Raw genomic sequence first — 26304 nt, forward strand, 5'->3', positions numbered from 1 at the left:
ACGCCCCAATACCGATTTCTTAGGAACACGACTGAAAACAGTCATTCCTGACCCCATCTCATAAGTAAAAACCTTGAGAAGAGGGGCGGGGGGGGAAGCACGGGGCCGCTCGCAGCGCGAGTGGGAGAAGTGGGGAGAAGGCTTTACGGCACACTTAAAAACAACCGGTAAAACAATTAACTCACATTCCTGACAAGCTGCTTGATTTGCAGAGAGACAACACACAGGAGCATGTAACACGTACTGTAAAACTCGCAGGTAACACCCTGATAGCAAACATTCGCATTCTCTACTGCTCATTTCAACACCAGTGCTTCCTTAGCTTCTAAGTTTTCAACCTGCTTATTGATGGCCTCTTGAAGATGGTCAATAAATTGCTTGTAATTCTCATTGGGACCCCGATTAGCTTCTTTATCTCCATTGCGTGATCTTATACCCTAATTTCTGCCCTATATTGTCCCAAAGTTCAAGTTTAAAAGCCTTCTCGGTTTCTGCCGGGTAGCCATTAGTTCTACACCAAACTAACAGTCTACGTGTGTTACTTTCTTCATATTTAAGTCCTCCCACAGAGAGAATAGCAGGAGGAGCTTCACCCGTCCCTCCTCCTGCCCCAGCCGCTCACCTTTTCCAGTGATTTCTTAACAAATTTGTCCGCGGAACATCCGTACGCCTGCGCCCGGTTCTCAGTCCAGCTGATCCGCCTCCGGCTGGGCTGCCCCAGGCTCCTCCAGGATCGCAGTCAGACGCCCTCCAGAGTATCAGGTCGGGGAGATTGTCGCAATCTGCAGAACGCACCGTCTGCAAGCTGAACCAGGAGATCAGGGTAACTAACCCCAGCCTGCGGTTCTCAGGCTTGCTCCAGTGCAGGCAAAGCAGCTTCCAGGCAGAAGGCGTTCTGCAGCGTTAGAAACGACACACAGCAGGACGCAGCCAGCGTGCACACACACACAGAGGTCTTGTTCAGGAAGGAGCGCAGAGCCGGGCGGAGCAGAGAGCTGAGCCCGGCTGAGGCCTTTGTTAGCCATTGGCAGTTTATAGGGTTTGCAGACACGGGCCTGGACAGGAATGCTGCATAAGATGTTTTTTAAATAACTGTTATTAAAAACACACCACACTCATGTTACGTTTGTTTCAGTTACATTCCCACTCATTCACAGACCAGGCCCAGGGACATTCACACATCATACGTATGGGGGCGGCTTTCCAGCCCGACATTCCATTCTCACTGGCCTGGGCTATCCCTTCTTACACTCCCAAAAAACAGACTTGTGTATCATCTGTCCAAGGCCCTTCAGCTGGGCCTTGCAAGTACTGGACGATTCTGCCAGCCCGTTCCAATTTTCAGGACATGAAAAACCAGAGGGTTCAGCTGATGCGTCAAATGAAAGAAGATGCTGAGAAATTCAGGCAATGGAAACAGCAGAAGGACAAGGAAGTGATCCAGCTGAAAGAACGGGTGAGTCCCCAACCTGCACCTCCCTCCAAAGAGTGAAACAAACCATGGAAGCCTTTGCTGCAAGGCTTTGTTTAACTTGCGAGCATCTGAAGAACATCTGGGCAATGCTTTGAAGGTAACATTAGTTCATATGGCTGCAGTAGTTGTAAATTGACTCGCTCGCTTGTGTCTGGCAGTCTTAAAGCTGTCAACACAGACATCACGATTCAGCTCTAAAGCAGAAGGCAAATATATTAATATTTGTAAGTATTTCAAATTGTAGGATTTGACTGCAGAATGGGAGGTATTGAAACTTTCAAAGAAATACTGAATCTGCAGGTAAACAGTGAGAATTGTTCATGAAGTCCAGCTGTCTTGTAGCATTCAAGTGTAATAGGCAGCCAACATCTGTACCTCTGGAGTCCTGGTCTCCCAGAAATTCTTCTGGGGGAACTTTTCTTCCCAATAGCTCGGGACACTAAGTCTTAAACTTCTGGCTTTCAGTCTCTTACAACCTTCAGAGGCCTTAAACCTTTTTGATGGGAAGCGTGGAGCCCCTTCTTGTCTCCAAGCTTGTGATGATCAGTGAAACTGGTGCCATGAAACGTTTGCATTGCAGAGCAGCAAATGGAATTATTGTGTTCCAAGAAGCCTGAAACTGGCAATAGGTATTATTGTGTTTTGTCATTTTGTTCCCATTTGTCTTAACTATTTCCCTGCAGGATCGCAAGAGGCAGTATGAGCTCCTCAAGCTAGAACGTGATTTCCAGAAGCAGGCCAATGTCCTTCGGCGCAAAACGGAAGAGGTGAGGAGCACATATCCACCAGAAACTCCCAAACCGTTCCTAGAGGTCTGCAGAGTACAGTTGGAGGTTGTAAGAGAATATGCAGAAGCTTCTTAAAAGCGGTTTAGAGATCTGGAAAGAGGTGTTTTTCTCCCTGTAGAAAAACCCCGTGCTTCTGGCTTGTAGGCTCTGAGGGACTCTGGTTAAACCTGCTCCCTAAAGGGGAAATTTCCCTGTGTCCCGATGTCTGGCTTGCACTGTGTTTACCTCCTGGTTTCAGCTGTTGCCCATGGAGTGAAGTGACTACTGTTCAGCTCTTGTGTGAAATGTTTTACAGGCAGCAGCCGCCAACAAGCGCCTGAAGGATGCTCTGCAGAAACAACGGGAGGCTGCCGAGAGACGGAAGGAAACTCAAAACCGGGGAATGGAAGGGGTTGCTGCTCGAGTCAAAGTAGGTGATACATGTTGTGCATTCCACCAATGAGCAAATGGAGTTTCAGCTCCGTGCTGCTGGGGTTGACGCTGGAGAGCAGAGGGGAGAAACATGGGGTTACCTGTTAAAGGAGGCAGTGTGATTATTGAATTTGTCTACGAAGGCGTTTCAGAAGGTGCAGTTCTGCAGTTGAGACTGCAGTAAAACCCTGCTGACCTCTAGTTGGATGTGATAACGTACACGGTGCAATCCCTGCAATTAAAATGGATCTCTGAGCAATTCCAGCAGCTGCAGCTGCTTCTCTTGCCCCTCCTCGTCATGAGGTGATAATGGTTGAGTCGCAGCACGAACAAAAATTGAGGCTTGCTTCTCAAAATGTCTTGGTTTGGGGGCTTTCTTTTTGTGTTTTTTTTTTTTGTTGTTTGCTTGTTTTTGGGGGTTTTTGTTTGTGTTGCTGTTGATTTTTGTTTTATTTTCTTTCTGTTTTGTGTTTCTTTGGCATTTTTTTGTATGTGTTTCTGTGGTTTGTTTGTGGTTGATTTTTTTCCCCAATGGCAATAGTGATAACTCAGGCTGACACTGGGCGTGCGATGGACGCTGCCTTAGCCCTGCACCTTCCCACAGCTCTGTATCCCACGCAATATTAATAATTATGTGCCTTCTGGTGCAAGCAGAGCCGGCTTTTCTGCACAGGATTTAGTCAGACATGTCCTTAATCACCATCAAAGGGTAACTGCATGGTTTCTCCTCAATCCAGTTAGTACCAACATGCATGAGCAATGCAACTTTCCTTTGACTCCGAGCCTGTTCCGCAGCTGCGCCCCCTCACGTCGTTCGGCGGCTCCGGTAGGGCGGCAGGAAATCCCCCGGGAAGCCGTCGTAGGGCAGCCGGCCCGCCATGGCTGCGCCCCGCCCCCTGACGCACGGCCCCGCCCCCCGACGCACGGCTCCGTTTTTAAATGTTGGCGGTTGCTGCGGCACCCCTTCACCAACGGGCGGCGGCGGCTGCGGGTGCGTTACGGGCCGGGCGGGACGGGGCCGCTGCTGGGCTGGTGGTGGCCGTGTTCCCCCTCTTTCCCCCACGTCTTTTCCTCCTTCATCCTCCCCGGCTTCTCCTGGTGGTGTCGCGGGGAGCGCGGAGGGCCTGGCCCGGGGCTGGGCGCGGTCTGCGGGGTCGAGCCTGAGGCTGCTCCTGCCTAGGCCGCGGCGTGCAGGGCTGGGGGTCGCAGCGCTGGCCCCCGCCGGGGCGGTGCCTCCCGGCATCCCTGGGCGCTGCCCCTGCGAGGCCTCAGGCGGTTCCGCTCTCCGCAGGGTGGCTGAAGATGGTGAGAGAAGATGAGAAGTGGATCCCGGTGCGGGTGGCCCTGCGCTGCCGGCCCCTGGTGCCCAAGGAGACCAGCGAAGGGTGCCAGCTGTGCCTGTCCTTCGTGCCGGGGGAGCCGCAGGTGAGACAGGCCTTGTGCCTGGGGGTCGGTCCTTGTCCCCTCTCCCTGCCCCGGGGTGCTGGGGTGGCTCAGCCAGCGCTGTCTGTTCTCTTCTTCACCGCAGGTGGTTGTAGGTAATGATAAGTCCTTCACATATGACTACGTGTTCGACCCCTCAGTTGAACAAGAGGAAGTTTTCAACACGGCTGTCGCGCCTCTCGTACGGGGCATCTTTGAAGGTTTGTGGTAATCAGGGTCCAACTCTGTTTTAAAATACTGGGGATTTTGGTGGGCTCAGCTGTGTGGAAGAAGGTGCTGTTTAATTCTCCATTTTAACTCATTTTTTCTTTGGTGTTCTTGGGAAATAGTCTTGTGCTATCTAGACGCTGACTCTAGTAAGAAGTCAAGATGACTTGTGTGTGTTCACTGGGTCATTTTGGTTCCTGAAGCAGTTTATGTAAGGCAAGCGAATTTCATCAAGAATGATATAATGAGTTGATAAGCTTTCTATGCCAGGAGCTGTTACCAGTGCTGCAGTGGAGCTGGGATGACAGAGAATTACAGAGTGTTTCTGTCACTGGCTCTAGTAAAGCAACAGCACAGTCTTAAAGAAAAGCTGCAATAATAATTATATCAGTGCTTTAAGGAGCTTTTAACGGGCTTTTTCCCCTTGATGTTGCGAACTTTTTTGGAAGGATCCTGTTAGTAGAATGCAGCTTTGTTTGTCAAAGCTGCTTCTGGTTCCCACGTGACCGTCTCCTCTGGTGTCCTTTGTTCCCCCAGGGTATAATGCGACTGTCTTGGCCTATGGACAGACAGGATCTGGGAAAACGTATTCCATGGGAGGTACATACACGGCCAATCAAGAGGATGAACCTAGCGTGGGGGTCATCCCTCGGGTAATCAAACTGCTGTTTAAGGAGAAGGAGCAAAGGCAGGATTGGGAATTCGACCTCAAAGTTTCTTATCTAGAGGTAAAAGTTTTGATTTTCAAACTCTTGTAAAGAATTGCAGATAAAGTGAGTTTTGATGAGGTCACCTCCTTCAAGTAAGACACATTTATCAAATCAAAATGTGAGACTACACAAGATCATGTCAGGAACTAGGTTTTGAGCCCTAGGGATCTTTCTCTAAATGTAAAATGAATAGAACGTCGTGTAAAATTAGCCATGACTTCAGCGTAACTGTATGTCTTCCTCTTGCGAGGCTGCTGACTCTGAGCTGCTGCTCTGATGCTTTCAGATCTACAACGAGGATATTCTGGACCTGCTGTGCCCATCAAGAGAACGATCTTGTCAAATCAGTATACGGGAAGATCCCAAAGAGGGCATAAAGGTCAGTTGCCCTGTTAGATGTGGGGACAGGAGGGAGTGCCCTGGCTTGGGAGACGTGTTTTGGTGAAATGAGTTGTCCTGTCCCATCAGGTGCGATGAGTTAACTCAATGTGATGTGCACCTGGTCTGACCAGGTGAGATCAGGTGTGAGTTAACTCTGGGTATTTCTGTGTGTTAAAACAAAGTGAGTGACAGACAATCACTCCAGAGGTCCAATTCAATTATGGATTTACTAAAAGCTCTTGGTGGAATACATATTACAGTGATTAGTGACTTGGCAAGTGGAGCTGCCAGGCCTTGGCAGACTCCTCTGTTACAGTGAGCTGAGTTTATCTTGCAGCTTGACAGAGGTCTGAAATTTATGTTTGAGCTGTACAGCACAGGCCTGGGCTCTTTTTGCCTCTTTTAGTTTTTAAAATTTTGTTCCTGCTATTATATATTCTACATGCAATTCCAATTAGCTGAGCAACAGGTATTCCTTTTACATTCCTCAGCCCCATTTACCTTTTGCAACTTCTTACACATGTCAATAAACAGCATATTAAACATCAATCCATTGTTTTCATTTTTATAGAACCAAATCATATTCAAGCAGCTTTCTAAAGCACCCCCTCCCAAGTTCACGTCCATCACAGCGTTTAGTTTTAAAAAGCTAATATACACTACTGTACTTCACCTCATTTTCCAAAGTTCTGCAAAACAACATTAATTGCAATACAGCACTATAACCCAGAATCCCACATTCAGGCCATAACTGAATACAATATAATTTCAAACTTTGTTTTATCAGAGGATTCCCCACACAAATTTACTCTAATGTGTAACGCTGCATCTTAAGGGGGGAGCAAGATGATACTTCAGTAGCAGAACTGGTTCCCATTTTGTAATTATCTCCCCAAACAAAATTCTTTTGATACCAGATATAAATACGCAAACTAAAGTACTGAGTTCAGATCTGCAAACCAAGTACCAATTTCAAATATGCAAACAGATCACAATTCAACTTCTTCAAGACAATATCTCAATTTTTTTTTTTCTACCATTGCAGCTTTGAGCTGTTTGGTGCTCAGCCAGGTGGAGGCACCGCTGGGTCTCCCTGACAAAACAGGTCAGCCAGGCTGGAGCCCCATCGGCACCTGCCCGTGCTGTTCTTCAGTGAGCTGGGCTGGGCACGGCTTTTATTAGCATCTCATATGGGTTGCTACAACTTTTACCCCAAAACATACTTCTTTATCTGGTGTACGTACAAAAAAGCCAAATTTAGTACATTGAGATGAGACACAGCCTGTCACAGAGCTGCGCAAGTCTGGATGCTGGAATAAAGCTAGTAGGCTAGAAAGAAAAGTAACAGCTATCACACACAAAATCTTATCACCACGTTTGCACAGAAAAGAGCTAAATTGCTCACAGTCTTCTGTATCATCACAAAATGTATGTTTTGGGTCTATGTATTCTCTGGATTTAACAGTCTGTGAGCTTACTGTACCATAGAACAGGCAAAGACTTAATTAAACTGTGATATGTTTAAACAGATACCTGCAAAGAAAACAGGTTAATAATGAAAAGCATCTTGCGAGCTGTTCTGCAAGTTTCTGTGATTAATTTGTTATCAGCTACTTCTCCCTCTCCTTATTCTACCTCTGCTGCTTAGAACACTCTGCTGCCAACTCTATCTGCAATGATTTAATCCCTTGCTTGTCTTTCTGGGCAGCTATCAGTGCAGCTCCCAAAACAGCAAAGATCTTAAACCTGTTTTCTTTTGCCAAGTCCCATATTCGCTCAGTTACAATCTCTGGGGACGACTGATGTCCCGATGCCCACCTAAGATCCTCAGGAGTTGGGCAAGCCTTATAATCTTTTAGTAAACTCAACAATGGGGAGCTGTCTAGGTCTGGCTTAACCTGGGATGCCGTGACCCACTGCCGGAGAACATGGCACAGGCCAGTTCTCCATTGTCAGCCAGGCTTCTGTCTGCTTTGGAGACCTCTAAAACCACTTCTCACAGAAAACCCCACTCCTGGTATCAAAAAACTGTCCCGTCCCACCAGATGGGGTGAAGGATGAGTTAACTCCGAACGTGATGCGTGCCCTGTCTCACCAAGTGAGATCAGGTGCGAGTTAACTCTGGGTATTTCTGTGCGGTAATGCAAAGTGAATGACAGACAGTCACTCCAGAGGTCCGATCCAATTATGAATTTACTAAAAGCTCTTGGTGGAATACAAATACAAATTACAGCAATTAGTGACTTGGTGAAAGTAAGTTGTTATATCATAAAGCTTAATAAGGCTTTAGCAGCAGAACTTACAATTGTCAAGAAGGAGGAAAAGAGAGAGAGAGAAGAAAAATAAAGTAGATATGTTAGACTAAGGTGTCAGAGAGAGAAAGATATCACTGCTCCATAGGTTGTGCCATCCTCTGGAAGGGGGGGACATGCTGAAGATTTTGGTACATGCCACCATCTCATGTCACATATGAGGTCATTTTATAACCCAGTTCATTTACATGTGAGATAGGAGAGGATGGTTCATCTCCTCCCTCTGTTCACTCATCATGTTAATTAGGAAGACTCTTCTGGAAATGAGTCTGGGGTCTTTGAACTTAGAGAAAGTTCCCAGTACTGACCAGAAGTGAGTTGTTTTGCCTGTCGGGGTTAGCTGTTGGTTTGTGGTTTCTTCTGGTAGTTGGTTGTCCAACAGGTGGTTCATCTCCATCATCGCACTTGGGCCATGAGGCCTTCACAGCAACACTTAATTGCCTCTCTTAAAAATCTATGTTTCATTTCACAAAACCTTGGGAAAGGAAAGACACAGGCATCTATCTTTTCTGCCCAAAGTGTCAAAAACTCGGTGTTTAAGGTGTAACATCATTCTTTGTTTGAATTGGGATGGGGGGAGCACTTCAAGGTTGTCACACGAGTGTCTCCGTTCTTGCACGCTGCTTTATATAAATGAAACTACTGATGGTCCTAAAGTTATTGGTGATCCTTAAGTTTGTTCAAAAAGCAAGACCAATAGGGTCAGACATTCATGACAAAGCCACTTGGAAGTCCTATTCTGACTATTTTTGAAGGCTGATTTAGGTGAATATCAGAATGTTGTACTTCAGGTCCTCACCAGATTTCAAACTCTGTTGCAACCCTTGTCTTTTGGCAGATGTAGTGTGCAACAAAGGGATCCGAGGGGAAACTGTTGGAGTGCTCAAGTTCTTGGTGGTTTTGTAGAGATGTGTGTTTATACTGTAGTACAGGAAATCATCGTGCTGCTTCTTGCTTTTTCTACCTGTTTTGTATTTCAACTTCCATCCATCAGTTGTGCTGCTTTCACACAGTTCCGGTTGGTGGGGTGGATTGTCCGCTGTGGTACGCACGGCGTGGGTGTGTGGGACGCCTGTACCTATGATCTGTTAATAGTTTTGTTTAGTGTGATCTTGTGCTGCTCACCGGGGAAGGAGAGGATAAATGCTGCTTTCTTCCTGGCTGCAGATTGTAGGGCTAACAGAAAGAAATGTCACCCATGTCCAAGATACTGTGTCCTGCCTAGAGCAAGGGAACAACTCCAGAACAGTGGCCGCCACAGCGATGAACTCCCAGTCCTCTCGCTCCCATGCCATCTTCACCATTTGCATCGATCAGAAAAAGAAAAATGACAAGTAAGTGTGATCACGCAGCTGTTGGGAATCAGACTTACTCAAAATTTCATAGTCCTGTCATTCTCTCCTGGTCTTGGATCAACTCCTGCTCTTGAGGCAGTTAATTTCTTTGGCTGTCTCTGGTAAGAAATACATCTTTCAGCCGGGTAACCACTGGACTGCTCCTTCCCTAACTGCATGTTTACTCGAGAGAGTAAAATAAACTATTTCTACCACAGGAACACCAGTTTTCGCTGTAAGTTACATTTGGTTGATCTTGCTGGCTCTGAGAGACAAAAGAAGACCAAGGCTGAGGGAGACCGACTAAAAGAAGGTCTGTAGGAAAAGGGCTGGCGTAGCTTGGGTTTCTTACCATTTTTGAGTTAATAAATTGAGTCCTTGTCAGGAAAAACATAGCAGTTCTTTAACCTTTATAATGTGCTTTCTTTAGCCTTAAATTTTTGTAAAAAGGACATAAAATGACCAGTTCCTGCTCACTGTCATCTGTTTGCATGCAGGCATCAACATAAACAGAGGGCTTCTCTGCCTGGGGAACGTAATTAGCGCTCTTGGTGACGAAAACAAAAAGGGTGGCTTTGTCCCCTACAGAGACTCAAAGCTAACGAGACTGCTGCAAGGTAAGAGACAGGTGGTGATCAAGCCTAAATGTACAGATGTGCTTTAATTAACAAAGCAGCAAAAAAACCAACAGCCGTACAACTGCAGTTCAAAGTGTTGACAAAGGGATTACTTCTACTGGTTTAGTTCCTCTTCTCACTGCAGTGAGACCTTTCCTTTACTCTTTATTTTTAGGTTACAGATGCACTGATGCTCACTGATGGGTCCTGCTCTTTTGCAGTTCCTAGGTGATGGGAGGAAATTAGACAATTTCAGTGCTTTTTTTGAGGGAGGGAGAAGGAATATGAGAAGTCTGGAAGCAGAGGTCTGTTATTATGCCCTGATTATAGCTGCTTGCTGGAGGTTGTCACAACCAGAATGAAGCTCAAGCTGTCTGTGCCTTCACTGTGTGCGTCATATTTGTGTTCTCTTTTCTTAGTCTGAGTATCTAGTCTTCGTGGTACTTAATTTTCCATAGCTGTGGTAGTCCTTGAATACATTTTATTTAAATTAGCCTTTAGTGTGGGTATAGCTGTAGTAATGCGATTTACTGGGATTTTTTGGTAGTTAAATAACTCAGTACAAAAAGTTAGGATCTTCAGTATTTTCCATATCTGAAAACATTTATTAAAAAGGAACTGTCTTATGCAGAACTGGATGTGGAGCCCTTTCTTTTTCTGATCAAAAATTTTATGTAGCCAATATGCGTTAGTGTACAACCAAAGGCTAAAATTCCATGCAGCTTGATGGTCTGAACAAACAGGTTCTTAGCCAATAATTCTTTAAATTTGAAGACTGTGAATTTGGATGTCTGGATATTAACGGAGGTCTTGAGTTGTTATAGTGTGGGAAATCAGAAAGAACTATGCCAGAAATTGTGCACAGAAATTACAGTAATTGCAGATGTTACTCAACGGGACAAGAAGATTACTGGGGATTCTGAAGTGAAATCATCGGTGCGTAGAGCTGAGATGTAACTTTGGAACTTTGGCTTTCAAAATAAAGCTCTTAAATACTGACTGGGGCAGAGGACAAAGTAGGTGACAATGTCACACAACTACAGGTAGCTGTTGTGTGTTCATTGTCATCTGCTTTCTGTATCTACAGCGAGATGTTTTCTACCTGTAGCATGGATACGCACTCGTGTGGTTTTAGATACCTCAGTGCTGATATTTTTCTGGTCGTTCTTGCTCTCTCAAAGTGCTGTGCCTTGTTTTCCTTCTCAGATTCTCTGGGTGGTAACAGCCACACTCTCATGATTGCCTGTGTGAGCCCAGCAGATTCCAATCTAGAAGAAACCCTGAATACCTTGCGTTATGCTGACAGAGCAAGAAAAATAAAAAATAAACCAATTGTCAACCTTGATCCGCAGGCGGCTGAGCTGCATCATCTGAAGCAGCAGGTACTGGGTGCTTTCTTCAGGGGAGAGGAGCAGATCTGTCCTCTGTTCAAGTAGCTTAGGAAGGCAAGCAATGAGTTTCTCTCATGTGAGTGGTAATAGCAGAGCATTGGGTCAGCAAAGCGAGAGACCTGCCCTTCGGCTCCTTTCAGCTGTCTGTGCTGGCTTCGCATCCTCTGATCTGAGCATTCCTCAGGGAGCTCTTGGGTTTTTTTAGGAGTGAATTACATGAAATACTGTAGCAATGCGGTTCCTTTCCCCAGCTAATGCTAAAAGAACAGTTGTGGATATTAAGGATTTTAATAGTGTTCCAGTTAGTACGTGGGAGAGATTTACAAGTAGCAATTGTTTGTCTTTCTAGGTTCAACAGCTACAGGTGTTACTGCTGCAGGCCCACGGAGGGACCCTCCCCGTGTCCATCAAGTAAGATTTGTAGATTAATTCTCAGTGGTCTGGTGGCTGTGACGCACCAGCACAGGCTCTAGATCTCCTTTGCTCCAGGCAGTGCTGGAGAGTGAGGGTAGACCAAACTAGTTGCTTTCTAATAGCATCTAGACTTTTTTTCTCTTTTTGTTCTTCTTTTTGTCATGCTTACTGGAATTCCATGCAAAAATCTGTTGTAGGAAACATGAGGGGAACTAGACAATGTCTCTTAACTATCTGTTTCTCAGACCCATCCATCCCTCTATTTTTCCTCTCCCCCACCTCTAAATATAGGGCACCGTTGTTCTTAAAAGCACAAAATGGAGAGAAGAGTTGGATTCTGTAGGTTTTGTCTTCTGAGGTTGTTTCAAAACCCAAGTACATGCAGTTTACAGACTTGCCACTGCTTAAACAGCATTATTGTTTCAAAAAAGGGTGTTTTCTTCTCTTGCAAATGTCTACTTTTGCTATGCTGCATTACTTAAGTTTTTGAATTCAGATTAGGCTTCCTCCAGTTAGTTCTGTTCATCTGCTACAACCTATATCTATTGTAAGTTATTTAGGAAAGTTGAAGGTAACTTCAGTGCTGTTACAAACCTCTAGTGAAGTCACGTTTGCAAGCAAACTGGTTCTTAATATTTCAGTAGTATGGCGCCTTCAGAGAACCTCCAGTCCCTGATGGAGAAGAACCAGTCGCTAATGGAAGAGAATCAAAAGCTGAGCCAAGGGCTGAGCGATGCTGCTGGACAGACAGCACAGATGCTGGAGAGGATCATTCTGGTAAGGTTCAGGTACTCAGGAAGAGCTTTCAGTTGCATGGCTTCCCCCTTTTAGCTGAAGATTAATCCATAGGAGCTCCTGTACTAATGGTGTGTTAGGAATCTCTATCTTTAATGTTCCTTTCACATTTATTTCAAATCTCCAGCTATTAGTCAGAACCGAAAGTCCTCCAGAGCCTCTTGGAGCCTGTAGATCTGGTGATTCCAATGGGGAAAAGTAGGCCTGAACCTTGCAGCTCTTCTGTGGCTTTAGCATTTTCAATACCAACACTTGCACAAGTGCTCACTCTCTTCTCTCTTTCTCACCCCACTCTGCTTTGTTTGGATTCATTGCTGTGAAAAAGAGTGTTTAGTCTAAACAACCTGCTGGGGATGATCATGCGAGTTCTTTTCAGTACACTGATTTGCCAGAGTGACAACATATCTTCCACTACAAGTAAGCTAGCTGTTTTGTGACTTCCTGTGTCGCTTTTCCTACAATTCAGTATATTTCTGACTTCTCTTAGACAGAACAAGAAAATGAGAAGATGAATGCCAAGCTCGAACAACTTCAGCAGCATGCTGTGTAAGTCTCCTTCCACGCCCCGCTCATGCTGAGGAAATGTCTTTCAGCATTAAATGTTTTTGTCGGAATAAACTGGATACGGTCAATTTGTGTTTGTTCATCCAGAGCTCGTTTGTATGTGCAGTGGGGAAAGTTGTTCCTTATTGGCACGTGTGACACAAATGTGCCATCTAACACTCAGAGACTCATCCCCGTGTCTGCATTGCAGGTGCAAGCTGGATCTGCAGAAGCTGGTGGAGACTGTGGAAGATGAGGAACTGAAAGAGAATGTTGAGGTGATTCGCAATCTGCAACAAGTGTTGGCTCAGTTGCAGGTAAGAGTGAATCCAGAGGGAGAAGGGTGTGTGCCAGGCGAGTTTACTGTGGATACCCAGGGTTCTTGTGCCAATCTGCTGAAGCTTTGCAGAAGCTTTGCTTAAGGAGCCCAAGAATGACATGCATTAAATTACTTCAAAACCAGCTGCCCTGCCGGGCTTTTAATGCTGCAGAAAGGCCATTTGTGCTTGAGTGGCTGCACATGGTGGGGGAAAAGGAGGAGTCTCCATAAAATAATCTGATAGTGGGAGATGAGCAAGGATTTACAGTCCAAAAGCTGGGATTCGAGTTAGAAACTTGGTAGTTTTAATGAGGGACTGAAATTGCAGAGACCTGGAATTGTTCCATAGCAGGTGCCAAATCTTTGTCTAATTGAGGAACTTCTCTGTTCTCACTTGTTAGACGTTTCCCCTGTTCCCAGACTCCTCACTTTTGTGAGGAGGCAGCTGCCAGTGCTGGACTTCAGGGACAACTAGAAAGAAAGCCTTGTCCAGCTACTTCATTTTCCACTTTCTGCCAAAATTTTTTTCTCTTTGTCCTATATAGAGTGAAAATGCTGCTACAGTGGAAGCTGCTGCAGAGATGGGAAACTCTCAACAGGATGCTGCAGCTGTAAGTCAGGGGAGTCCGGCTGTGCAGAGCATGTTTTTATCCCCCCATCACTCTTTTATTTGCATCCTTTGCTAGTTTCCTAATCCAAATCTTTGGTAAATAGCATGTCTCCCTTTTCTGTGTGCTGCCTTTTTATACTCTTATTTGTTCAACGTGTTCAGGATCAACAACCTGTTCTCATTTCTGAATATCTAACTTTTGATATAAAAAACGTATTGGAAGTCTTCTGCAAAAACTGTGCTCATGGAGTGCAAGAGATGTTGAGCGGCCTCTCCTGCTCATCGCTGTGTCTCCTCCAGGATGCAGAAATGGGCCAGGACACCACGAGAACCTCGGATGACTTCACCACTCAACACGCTCTCCGTCAAGCACAGATGTCCAAAGAGCTGCTTGAACTGAATAAAGCTCTGACTCTGAAAGAGGCGCTGGCCAAAAAAATGGCACAGAACGATAATCAGCTGGAGCCCATTCAGTCCCAGTACCAGGTAAACTCTTCTGAAATAGTTCTGGTAAGGACGTGTTTGGTTAATTTTCCCTCATTAATGCAGCTGCTCCTTGCTGAGGAGGGACGGGTTCTAACTAAGATTTCAGTGTACGGAGAACTAGCCCTTTGGACACTCTGCTTGTAAACTGGGTGGTTTACAGCCTCTTGGGAAGGAATGTGGTTTCTCAAGGCCTCCCGTCTTAAAGCTTTGCCTTGGGATGGAATTTCAGGGTTTTTATTTGGAGGCTTACTACTCTTGTCCTTTCTAGACTAATATCAAGGATCTGGAGTTGGAGGTCAGCAACTTGCAAAAAGAAAAGGAGGAGCTGCTCTCTGCTCTGCACATGGCCAAGAAGGACATCAACCAAGCCAAGTAAGAGTGTGCAAAGAGGTGCTGATAGCACCAGAAACTGTGTTAATGCACCTGCAAAGATTCATTGTCTTGCACGTACTTCAACTATTTGTAAAGCTCTTATTTTGATGCAAATGCATCCCTTTAACATGCCATGTGAGTTGTATGAACTGCATGATGGCTTTAATCAGTGGGAAAGATGAGAATACACAACTGCTTCATTTTCCATATGGTGTCTCTAAAGTTGGAGAGCACTTGTTTGAGAATAGTGGTAATTAGGTGGGTGTTTGATTTCTTTGCAGGCTGAGTGAACGGCGTCGGAAAAGACTTCAGGAGCTGGAAGGGCAAATGAGTGAGCTTAAGAAAAAGCTGAATGATCAATCGAAGCTCTTGAAGCTGAAGGAATCTACAGAACGCACCGTCTCCAAACTGAACCAGGAGATCAGGGTAACTAACCCCAGCCTGCGGTTCTCAGGCTTGCTCCAGTGCAGGCAAAGCAGCTTCCAGGCAGAAGGCATTCTGCAGCGTTAGAAACGACACACAGCAGGACGCAGCCAGCGTGCACACACACACAGAGGTCTTGTTCAGGAAGGAGCGCAGAGCCGGGCGGAGCAGAGAGCTGAGCCCGGCTGAGGCCTTTGTTAGCCATTGGCAGTTTATAGGATTTGCAGACACAGGCCTGGACAGGAATGTTGCATAAGATGTTTTTTTAATAATTGTTATTAAAAAACACACCACACTCATGTTACGTTTGTTTCAGTTACATTCCCACTCATTCACAGACCAGGCCCAGGGACATTCACACATCATACGTATGGGGGCGGCTTTCCAGCCCGACATTCCATTCTCACTGGCCTGGGCTATCCCTTCTTACACTCCCAAAAAACAGACTTGTGTATCATCTGTCCAAGGCCCTTCAGCTGGGCCTTGCAAGTACTGGACGATTCTGCCAGCCCGTTCCAATTTTCAGGACATGAAAAACCAGAGGGTTCAGCTGATGCGTCAAATGAAAGAAGATGCTGAGAAATTCAGGCAATGGAAACAGCAGAAGGACAAGGAAGTGATCCAGCTGAAAGAACGGGTGAGTCCCCAACCTGCACCTCCCTCCAAAGAGTGAAACAAACCATGGAAGCCTTTGCTGCAAGGCTTTGTTTAACTTGCGAGCATCTGAAGAACATCTGGGCAATGCTTTGAAGGTAACATTAGTTCATATGGCTGCCACCTTTCAGCAGTTGTTGTAAATTGACTCGCCCGCTTGTGTCTGGCAGTCTTAAAGCTGTCAACACAGACATCACGATTCAGCTCTAAAGCAGAAGGCAAATATATTAATATTTGTAAGTATTTCAAATTGTAGGATTTGACTGCAGAATGGGAGGTATTGAAACTTTCAAAGAAATACTGAATCTGCAGGTAAACAGTGAGAATTGTTCATGAAGTCCAGCTGTCTTGTAGCATTCAAGTGTAATAGGCAGCCAACATCTGTACCTCTGGAGTCCTGGCCTCCCAGAAATTCTTCTGGGGGAACTTTTCTTCCCAATAGCTCGGGACACTAAGTCTTAAACTTCTGGCTTTCAGTCTCTTACAACCTTCAGAGGCCTTAAACCTTTTTGATGGGAAGCGTGGAGCCCCTTCTTGTCTCCAAGCTTGTGATGATCAGTGAAACTGGTGCCATGAAACGTTTGCATTGCAGAGCAGCAAATGGAATTATTGTGTTCCAAGAAGCCTGAAACTGGCAATAGGTATTACTGTGTTTTGTCCTTTTTTTCCCATTTGTCTTAACTATTTCCCTGCAGGATCGCAAGAGGCAGTATGAGCTCCTCAAGCTAGAACGTGATTTCCAGAAGCAGGCCAATGTACTTCGGCGGAAAACGGAAGAGGTGAGGAGCGCATATCCACCAGAAACTCCCAAACCGTTCCTAGAGGTCTGCAGAGTACAGTTGGAGGTTGTAAGAGGATATGCAGAAGCTTCTTAAAAGCGGTTTAGAGATCTGGAAGGAGGTGTTTTTCTCCCTGTAGAAAAACCCCGTGCTTCTGGCTTGTAGGCTCTGAGGGACTCTGGTTAAACCTGCTCCCTAAAGGGGAAATTTCCCTGTGTCCCGATGTCTGGCTTGCACTGTGTTTACCTCCTGGTTTCAGCTGTTGCCCATGGAGTGAAGTGACTACTGTTCAGCTCTTGTGTGAAATGTTTTACAGGCAGCAGCCGCCAACAAGCGCCTGAAGGATGCTCTGCAGAAACAACGGGAGGCTGCCGAGAGACGGAAGGAAACTCAAAACCGGGGAATGGAAGGGGTTGCTGCTCGAGTCAAAGTAGGTGATACATGTTGTGCATTCCACCAATGAGCAAATGGAGTTTCAGCTCGGTGCTGCTGGGGTTGACGCTGGAGAGCAGAGGGGAGAAACATGGGGTTACCTGTTAAAGGAGGCAGTGTGATTATTGAATTTGTCTACGAAGGCGTTTCAGAAGGTACAGTTCTGCAGTTGAGACTGCAGTAAATTCCTCTTTCTTTTTCCTCCAGAGCTGGCTTGCAAATGAAGTAGAGGTTCTCGTTAGCACTGAAGAAGCTCGACGGCACCTTGCAGACCTGCTGGAGGACAGAAAGATCCTGGCACAGGAGCTCCATCAGCTTAAAGAGAAGAAAGAGGCTGGAGAAAACCCACCTCCAAAGCTGCGGGTAAGAGAGGGAAATACCGTTTTCCCTGTCCCACAGCTCTGGCTGTTCAAGTACTGTCACTTGGTCACTCTTCTCTGACCTTTCCCTTCAGAAGGTGGGATGGAAGTGGTTCCTCTCTGGAAGAAAAGGGCTCGTGTTGTTACTGTCCCCTGGCATCTCAGGGAAACAGAGTTGCTGATGTAACTTATTAATTAATGCAACACATTTGATGCATGTGAGTGGGTCACAGCCCTTATCAAAGACTTGATGCTTTCGAGAAGGAAAAATGGTATTTAAGCTACAGAGAGATGGCTCCTCTTTACTGAAATGTCTGTAAATGGAAGCCCAGTCCTGCGTGCATTTCTTCACCTGTTTCTCATTTCTGTCCCGTGCTCTAATCCCTCAGAGACGCACCTACTGCATCACAGATTTGCAGACATCAGAGTTGGACCTTTCCCTATCAAAGCAGATAGAAAGCCTGGAAACTGAGATGGGGCTCAGGTAAGGCAGCACCACAAAGCTGATTTGCAGGGCCTTGCCTTCATTTTCTTCCCCATCTCTACCTACAGTTCTTCTGTGGCAGTCAAATAAATTACTGACAGTGAAAAAATATGAAGTAAGGCCATGTGTTTTCTCCTGGTTTGATTCTTTTTTATTTCAAAATGTGGGGATGTGAGGGCACTGCTTGTTTGCTAAAATTGCTTTGTGCTTAAATGCTTGTGAGCATCTCTGTGTGAGGGAAACACTGTACTTTTAATTGGAAGTGGGGAGGGGAGGAGAAGCTCCCTGGTGTCGCCTTGCACACTCCAGCTGCTTCCCTAAGCACTCAAAATTTTAACTGGAACCGTTTTGTCTAATGTGCTGGTGACAGCCCAGACACTAGCCCAGGTTTTCTCCTGTGTCATAATCTCAAATACACACGTTCTTCCAAAGGAGTGCCCAGATAGCGGATCTGCAGCAGAAACTCTTGGATGCTGACAGTGGAGATCGGGTGAAACAGCGTTGGGACAGCATTGCAACAATTCTAGAGGCTAAATGTGCTTTGAAGTATCTCCTTGGAGAGGTAACTTCTGAATTTTCCTATTTTATCACTAAAAACAAAGGTTTTAAGTGCTTAGCCAGAAATAAAAAGATATGACTTACAGGCTGATAGCAGAGATGAATTCAAGCGAAGTGCTGCTGTGCTGGGTGAGGTTGATTTCGCCTTCACTGGTGCGTGTCTGCCCAACAGACTCTGCAAACGTGGAACTCACTGACCCAAGCGCTCGTCTTGCTCTTGTCTTCCAGCTGGTCTCCTGCAAAGTGCAGGTGAGCAAGTTGGAGAGCAGCCTTCAGCAGAGCAAAGCCAACTGCTCGGACATGCAGAAGATGGTGACTGAAGAGCAAAACCACAGGGCGGAGATGGAGGCCGAGTTCCAAAATCAGTGTTTGCTGCAGGAGCAACAACACCAGGAGAAGGTAAAACAGGAGGAATGGACATCTTGAGAGCTCCTGTGTCTTGGCTCCGATTCCCAGATCTGCTCAGAGATAAACGCAAAGTGTTGTGCTGAAACCAGCCGTGAGCTGGTCGAGGTTTGGTGAAGTCTTGCAGGACAGCTGACAAAAACCCAAGAAATCTCCCCATTTATCTTCTGTTTTATCTGATAACTTTTCGTGATGCTTGAAGTGAGGACGTCATACTTGAGCACCAGATAACTTTTGAAGTAGATCAGGGCAGAATCACGCTGAAAATGGCAGAAATAATATTTCTGAAATTGCTAAGGCCTTAGAGCGGCCAGGAATTCACGCCTGTTTGCTATGTTAATTTGCTTTTAGGTTCTGTACCTGCTCAGCCAGCTGCAGCAAAAAGAAACAGCAGAGAAGCAATTGGAAGATTCACTGAATGAGCAAGAGAAAAAGCTGCAAGAGCGAGTCAAGTTCCAGGTGGAGTGTTGGGACGTGGCTTTGGGGAGATGTGGCCATCGGGGATACCTGTCACTCGGAGCGGTGGCCTTAGAGTGAGGAAGGTGCAGGAGGATGGAGAGTGTTTCCATTTGTAGCTAAAATTGTGCTCAGTTCACTTGGTTCCAGGGGATAATTGTTATATGAGTTGGAATAAGCCGGGGGGGGGTGGTTCATGTATCTTTTTCTGTATTTTCTTCCATTAAATAAATGTAAACAGGAGGAAGAGCTGGAGAAAATGCGGGAGATCTGTGAGAAGAACCAAGAGCTTCTGCAGGAGAATGAAACTCTTAAACAGGTAGAGATCTGTGCAGACATGAGTCATAAGAGCTCCGTGGCAGCTGGGTTAACGAATTTGCAAAGCTAACTTTTGTCCCTCTGAACAGAAACTGCTGCTTATCCAAGTTGCCAGTGGACAGAAGATACGTCACGCTCAGCAAATGTCATCTGAGTCCCCAGATTCTTCTTTTGACTATATTCTACCCAAAGTAAAGGTGCTGTATCCCACTTCTCTTGCTTGTATTGGACCTGGGCTTTTTCCAAAAGACAGTCTTGGCCAGTAATAATCTTGATTTCTTCCTCCCAAGTTGCTTTTTATAAGGCATCTTGTTCCATTTATTGAAGTGGGCCAGGTCTCTACTTCAGACAGCCCCGATGATACCCGTTTTCAGAATACTGCTGAAAATACCTTGTGTTAGTTTTTGGATTTAAAAAAAAGAGAGGAAAAAAAAAACCCAACTTGTTTCCATCTGGCTCTGTATCCTCCTTAGTAACCCAGGTGGCTTCTCTGCAGCATTTCCAGTCTCTGAATGATGGAGCAAAGCATCTGTCACAGAAAATGTAATCACTGCCTTGCGAAAGGGATGAATCTTCGTGCTGGGAGGAATAAATGATCTGACACTATTTTGCCAAGACTATGACACCAATCTATTAACTTTCCAAGGCTTTGTCAACTTTTTTTTTTAAATTCTAGCAGTTCAAATTGAATTTTTATTCCCTGACAACTTGATCTTTTGTTTTTTCCCTGACCCTCCCTCCTCCTTGGCTGCCTGAGGGGGATGGGGCCGTGCTTTGGGGCCCTCTGAAGTGCCCTTGTCAAACATAAACCCGCTGTTTGTTCTTCGGGGGCCTCAACCCTTGTGATCTCTGCATGTAGCCAAAGACTGGCCGGCAGACGACAGCGAAATCGCGTGGAAGATGCCCAGAGATGCACGTGGAAGAGCTGTTCTCAGACTCGGACACTGGAGAGGAGGCAGAGGATGCCGAGTGGCTTCCGGTAAAACCAGGCAGAGGAGCAAAGAAAGTCGTGATCGGGGTAAGATCTGGTTACCTGTGGCTTGTTCTTCCCTGGGAGTCACTTGCCTGTGTCCTTACGGATCTGCTGTGTGTACAGAGAAACTGTGAGACGGTTGCATCTCCACCATTGTTCTGAAAAGCCTTTATACGTTGTTTATATTGGTTGTTGGGGTAGATTATGACACATTTCATGACAGTCACTGGAAATGTCAGCAATTACCCCAGGAAAGCTTAAGAATTTTAAGGTCAAGCTTTAGTTCCTTTCACTGGAGCTTTCCAACCTGATAAATCCTGAATGACGGTACTAGGGGTGGTTTGGGTTTTGGGGAGTTCTTTTTGGCCGTGTTGCAGGAAGGAGCGTTTGCGGTTCTTCTGTGTTCATTTACGCAGCCCAGTAGAACCTGAGTGCAAATTCCGGCTCAGTTCAGAACTGAGTTCAGAATCACAGAATCATTTTGGTTGGAAAAGCCCCTCAAGATCGAGTCCACCAGTTTCCCCAGCCCTGGCACTGCCCCATGGCCCTGAGAACCTCATCTCAGGACTAAGAGAAGATGCTTTGGTGGGGATACTGAAGCAAGAGTTGGCTCTGTAGCTGCAAAGGTCTGGTTTTTTATTCCTGGGAGGCAGGACTGACAGTGAGACAATGAAAGGTCCCTGGCAGCTTAGGGCTGGTCCCATCCTTTCGTTTGCTGCCAGCTGTGGCGATCTAGACTCAGTCTATAAAACATGAAGCTCTTTCTACACAGAACTCTCTTTTTCTGTTGTGTTTTCCTCTCTTAGTGCTCCTGCAAGGGCTACTGTGGGAACAGGCGCTGCGGCTGCAGGAAGCAGGGGTTGGGCTGCAGCGACAGCTGCAGCTGCGACTTGTTCAACTGCAGGAACAGGGACCCCGGCGTGCGGGTGAGCGGGGCTGGGGGGCCGGCGGCCAAACTGTTAGCAGTGTGAGCAAAGCTGGCTGAACAGGTCAGCGCTTGTGCTGTTAGTGATTTGGCAACACCACATACACACCGTCCTGAAACGTGTAACGTTGCTGGAATTCAGTGGTTAGCAGTGGGAACTGAGGACAGAGTTTTCCGCTGCAGTACCAGGAATATAGAGATTTGCACAATGTCCCAAATCCCACATTTACCCACTTGTCAGCCCTGAGTCTGAGACAAACAATTTAAGTCTTCCTTATGCACTTAGTAAATGAAAATTGTGTCTTTAGCTTTAAATGGCACAAAAACTTAACTAATTTTTAGGGGGTTTGTTGTTTGGTTTTGTTTTAAGAACAGAAGGGTGATTTAGGGAGGGGATTGTAGCATCAGGAAGGTTCATGAGCAACTGGTGGTAGTGAGAACTCTTGATAGAAGGGTCTGCTGCACTCTTGGAGATTTGAAGTAGAGACCACCTGTAGTAATTATTTAATTACTGTTTTATGAAACTAGTTGCCTGACAAAGGTGTCCAGCATCCTGTACTAGGAATTACTTGACAAGCTGCTGGCTTGGAGACCCCTGATATTCCTTTAGCGGTGGGTGGGGAAGGAAGGGAGGTTAGATATTGTAGAAATGTCTTTAACCTTTGCTGCCCCCAGGACGCTTTACTGGGCGAGGACCAAACACGGGACTCAGGAGGTTCCTTCAAACTTGAAGACCTCAGTGAAGTGACTGCAGGAGGGACCTTCTTTCAGCCTGTGAATATCACCTCACCCTCGGAGGTACTGCCTGACGCTGGAATAAATGAACAGTGGTTCGCAATGTGCGCACGCCTTAGTTAGGGCTAGTGACAGATCTTAAGGAAAAAAAAGACCCCGAATGATAGAGTGCTGGCAGGAAATTCCAAACAGACTACAGCTGTCAAGCCAGCTTGTATTTAAGCTTTGAGTCTGTGTCTCTAAGCTTTGAGTTTGCTGAATTCTTAAGTTTTCGTACTAAAACTTTGCCACATGGGTTTCACACGCTTTCCTGCTGCCCCTCCCAGCAAGCAGAGACTGGTAACTGAGGGGCCGGCAGGACAAAATCACGTCTGTCTACATCCAGAGTGACTGTTCTTAAGCCATTGGGTGCTCAGGCTTGGCAGCTGTAATTTCACCTCAGCTGAATGAATTCCCTCATCCCACATGTGCCCTCTGTGCTATTCCAGACACCGTCTCACGAATTTGTCCTCAGAATTTTGTCGAGTAAAGAAATGAAGCAATTCTTGCTGTTGGCCTGGCAGCCTGTGTACGTGCTGCCCCGAGCTCGGGTGCCAGCTGCTGCTGCAGGGCGGCTCCAAAATCGTCCTCCGTGTTCTTCCGCCAGGTGCTGAAGGACATCACGGAGCAGGAGGTGTCCCTGAGGAAGCCCAGCGCTGCCGCCGCCCTCCTGAGGGACGAGGAGGCCCGGGAGAACCAGGTACCGCTCGGCAAGAGGAAGAAGAGGATTCTGAGCAGCAACACCAGCTTCTTCTCGGGCTGCACCCCCATCAGGGAGTTCGAGTGACGAGCACAGCGGCCACTCTCGGGCGGTGCATTAGACCCTCGCTAGCACTATGTCAATAATTGAAGTGATTTTAAATAGTTTTTGTAGCTTTAATAAAGGTAGTAAAACCTTGCTGACTTCTAGTTGGACATGATTATGTACATGGTACGATCTCTGCAATTAAAATGGATCTCTGAACTCTTCCAGCAGCTGCTGCTCCTTTTCTTGCAGGGGAAGCACAGGGCAACTTGCAGCGCGAGTGGGAGAAGTGGGGAGAAGGCTTTACGGCACACTTAAAAACAACCGGTAAAACAATTAACTCACATTCCTGACAAGCTGCTTGATTTGCAGAGAGGCAACACACAGGAGCATGTAACACGTACTGTAAAACTCGCAGATAACACCCTGATAGCAAACATTCGCATTCTCTACTGCTAATTTCAACACCAGTGCTTCCTTAGCTTCTAAGTTTTCAACCTGCTTATTGATGGCCTCTTGAAGATGGTCAATAAATTGCTTGTAATTCTCATTGGGACCCCGATTAGCTTCTTTATCTCCATTGCGTGATCTTATACCCTAATTTCTGCCCTATATTGTCCCAAAGTTCAAGTTTAAAAGCCTTCTCGGTTTCTGCCGGGTAGCCATTAGTTCTACACCAAACTAACAGTCTACGTGTGTTACTTTCTTCATATTTAAGTCCTCCCACAGAGAGAATAGCAGGAGGAGCTTCACCCGTCCCTCCTCCTGCCCCAGCCGCTCACCTTTTCCAGTGATTTCTTAACAAATTTGTCCGCGGAACATCCGTACGCCTGCGCCCGGTTCTCAGTCCAGCTGATCCGCCTCCGGCTGGGCTGCCCCAGGCTCCTCCAGGATCGCAGTCAGACGCCGTTCAGAGTATCAGGTCGGGGAGATTGTCACAATCTGCAGAACGCACCGTCTGCAAGCTGAACCAGGAGATCAGGGTAACTAACCCCAGCCTGCGGTTCTCAGGCTTGCTCCAGTGCAGGCAAAGCAGCTTCCAGGCAGAAGGCGTTCTGCAGCGTTAGAAACGACACACAGCAGGACGCAGCCAGCGTGCACACACACACAGAGGTCTTGTTCAGGAAGGAGCGCAGAGCCGGGCGGAGCAGAGAGCTGAGCCCGGCTGAGGCCTTTGTTAGCCATTGGCAGTTTATAGGATTTGCAGACACGGGCCTGGACAGGAATGCTGCATAAGATGTTTTTTTAATAATTGTTATTAAAAACACACCACACTCATGTTACGTTTGTTTCAGTTACGTTCCCACTCATTCACAGACCAGGCCCAGGGACATTCACACATCATACGTATGGGGGCGGCATTCCAACCCGACATTCCATTCTCACTGGCCTGGGCTATCCCTTCTTACACTCCCAAAAAACAGACTTGTGTATCATCTGTCCAAGGCCCTTCAGCTGGGCCTTGCAAGTACTGGACGATTCTGCCAGCCCGTTCCAATTTTCAGGACATGAAAAACCAGAGGGTTCAGCTGATGCGTCAAATGAAAGAAGATGCTGAGAAATTCAGGCAATGGAAACAGCAGAAGGACAAGGAAGTGATCCAGCTGAAAGAACGGGTGAGTCCCCAGCCTGCACCTCCCTCCAAAGAGTGAAACAAACCATGGAAGCCTTTGCTGCAAGGCTTTGTTTAACTTGCGAGCATCTGAAGAACATCTGGGCAATGCTTTGAAGGTAACATTAGTTCATATGGCTGCCACCTTTCAGCAGTTGTTGTAAATTGACTCGCCCGCTTGTGTCTGGCAGTCTTAAAGCTGTCAACACAGACATCACGATTCAGCTCTAAAGCAGAAGGCAAATATATTAATATTTGTAAGTATTTCAAATTGTAGGATTTGACTGCAGAATGGGAGGTATTGAAACTTTCAAAGAAATACTGAATCTGCAGGTAAACAGTGAGAATTGTTCATGAAGTCCAGCTGTCTTGTAGCATTCAAGTGTAATAGGCAGCCAACATCTGTACCTCTGGAGTCCTGGTCTCCCAGAAATTCTTCTGGGGGAACTTTTCTTCCCAATAGCTCGGGACACTAAGTCTTAAACTTCTGGCTTCCAGTCTCTTACAACCTTCAGAGGCCTTAAACCTTTTTGATGGGAAGCGTGGAGCCCCTTCTTGTCTCCAAGCTTGTGATGATCAGTGAAACTGGTGCCATGAAACGTTTGCATTGCAGAGCAGCAAATGGAATTATTGTGTTCCAAGAAGCCTGAAACTGGCAATAGGTATTACTGTGTTTTGTCATTTTGTTTCCCATTTGTCTTAACTATTTCCCTGCAGGATCGCAAGAGGCAGTATGAGCTCCTCAAGCTAGAACGTGATTTCCAGAAGCAGGCCAATGTACTTCGGCGGAAAACGGAAGAGGTGAGGAGCGCATATCCACCAGAAACTCCCAAACCGTTCCTAGACGTCTGCAGAGTACAGTTGGAGGTTGTAAGAGGATATGCAGAAGCTTCTTAAAAGCGGTTTAGAGATCTGGAAAGAGGTGTTTTTCTCCCTGTAGAAAAACCCCGTGCTTCTGGCTTGTAGGCTCTGAGGGACTCTGGTTAAACCTGCTCCCTAAAGGGGAAATTTCCCTGTGTCCCGATGTCTGGCTTGCACTGTGTTTACCTCCTGGTTTCAGCTGTTGCCCATGGAGTGAAGTGACTACTGTTCAGCTCTTGTGTGAAATGTTTAACAGGCAGCAGCCGCCAACAAGCGCCTGAAGGATGCTCTGCAGAAACAACGGGAGGCTGCCGAGAGACGGAAGGAAACTCAGAACCGGGGAATGGAAGGGGTTGCTGCTCGAGTCAAAGTAGGTGATACATGTTGTGCATTCCACCAATGAGCAAATGGAGTTTCAGCTTGGTGCTGCTGGGGTTGACGCTGGAGAGCAGAGGGGAGAAACATGGGGTTACCTGTTAAAGGAGGCAATGTGATTATTGAATTTGTCTACGAAGGCGTTTCAGAAGGTGCAGTTCTGCAGTTGAGACTGCAGTAAAACCCTGCTGACTTCTAGTTGGATGTGATTACGTACACGGTGCAATCCCTACAATTAAAATGGATCTCTGAGCTCTTCCAGCAGCTGCAGCTGCTTCTCTTGCCCCTCCTCGTCATGAGGTGATAATGGTTGAGTCGCAGCACGAACAAAAATTGAGGCTTGCTTCTCAAAATGTCTTGGTTTGGGGGTTTCTTTTTGTGGTTTTTGTTCGCTTGTTTTTTGGGAGTTTTTGTTTGTGTTGTTGTTGATTTTTGTTTTATTTTCTTTCTGTTTTGTGTTTGTTTGGCATTTTTTGTATGTGTTTCTGTGGTTTGTTTGTGGTTGATTTTTTTCCCCAATGGCAATAGTGATAACTCAGGCTGACACTGGGCGTGCAATGGACG

At 46.3% G+C, this 26304-nt stretch overlaps 2 protein-coding genes across 5 annotated transcripts; both read left to right on the forward strand.

Annotated features, from left to right (window-relative positions):
- The first annotated feature begins 699 nt into the window (after window positions 1-699).
- On the forward strand, window positions 700-23116 carry LOC110363877 (chromosome-associated kinesin KIF4). 4 transcript variants are annotated; one of them, XM_065077352.1, is made up of 34 exons: window positions 700-823; window positions 1346-1456; window positions 2158-2241; window positions 2558-2671; window positions 3965-4098; window positions 4202-4316; window positions 4861-5051; window positions 5320-5412; window positions 8894-9060; window positions 9279-9373; window positions 9558-9677; window positions 10884-11059; window positions 11418-11479; window positions 12124-12259; window positions 12765-12823; window positions 13032-13137; window positions 13685-13750; window positions 14050-14235; window positions 14504-14607; window positions 14889-15033; window positions 15557-15667; window positions 16380-16463; window positions 16780-16893; window positions 17103-17258; window positions 17644-17738; window positions 18171-18300; window positions 18525-18695; window positions 19053-19160; window positions 19399-19476; window positions 19565-19672; window positions 20335-20493; window positions 21255-21374; window positions 22049-22171; window positions 22755-23116. In XM_065077352.1, the coding sequence occupies exons 5-34, from the start codon at window positions 3976-3978 to the stop codon at window positions 22932-22934; spliced, it is 3681 nt and encodes a 1226-aa protein (XP_064933424.1). In that variant the 5' UTR covers window positions 700-823; window positions 1346-1456; window positions 2158-2241; window positions 2558-2671; window positions 3965-3975; the 3' UTR covers window positions 22935-23116. The 4 variants fall into 4 exon arrangements, with proteins under 4 accessions (XP_064933424.1, XP_064933425.1, XP_064933422.1 ...); XM_065077353.1 differs by lacking the exon at window positions 700-823 and having other exon boundaries at window positions 1221-1456; XM_065077350.1 differs by lacking the exons at window positions 700-823; window positions 1346-1456; window positions 2158-2241; window positions 2558-2671 and adding an exon at window positions 3557-3664.
- Window positions 23117-23689: 573 nt separating this feature from the next.
- LOC135575276 (chromosome-associated kinesin KIF4-like) lies at window positions 23690-25903 on the forward strand. Its single transcript, XM_065077367.1, has 4 exons — window positions 23690-23875; window positions 24398-24508; window positions 25222-25305; window positions 25622-25903. The coding sequence occupies exons 2-4, from the start codon at window positions 24401-24403 to the stop codon at window positions 25766-25768; spliced, it is 339 nt and encodes a 112-aa protein (XP_064933439.1). The 5' UTR covers window positions 23690-23875; window positions 24398-24400; the 3' UTR covers window positions 25769-25903.
- Window positions 25904-26304: the final 401 nt, after the last annotated feature.

This window comes from Columba livia, chromosome 12, assembly GCF_036013475.1.
Source record: "Columba livia isolate bColLiv1 breed racing homer chromosome 12, bColLiv1.pat.W.v2, whole genome shotgun sequence".
Taxonomy (NCBI): Eukaryota; Metazoa; Chordata; class Aves; order Columbiformes; family Columbidae; genus Columba; species Columba livia.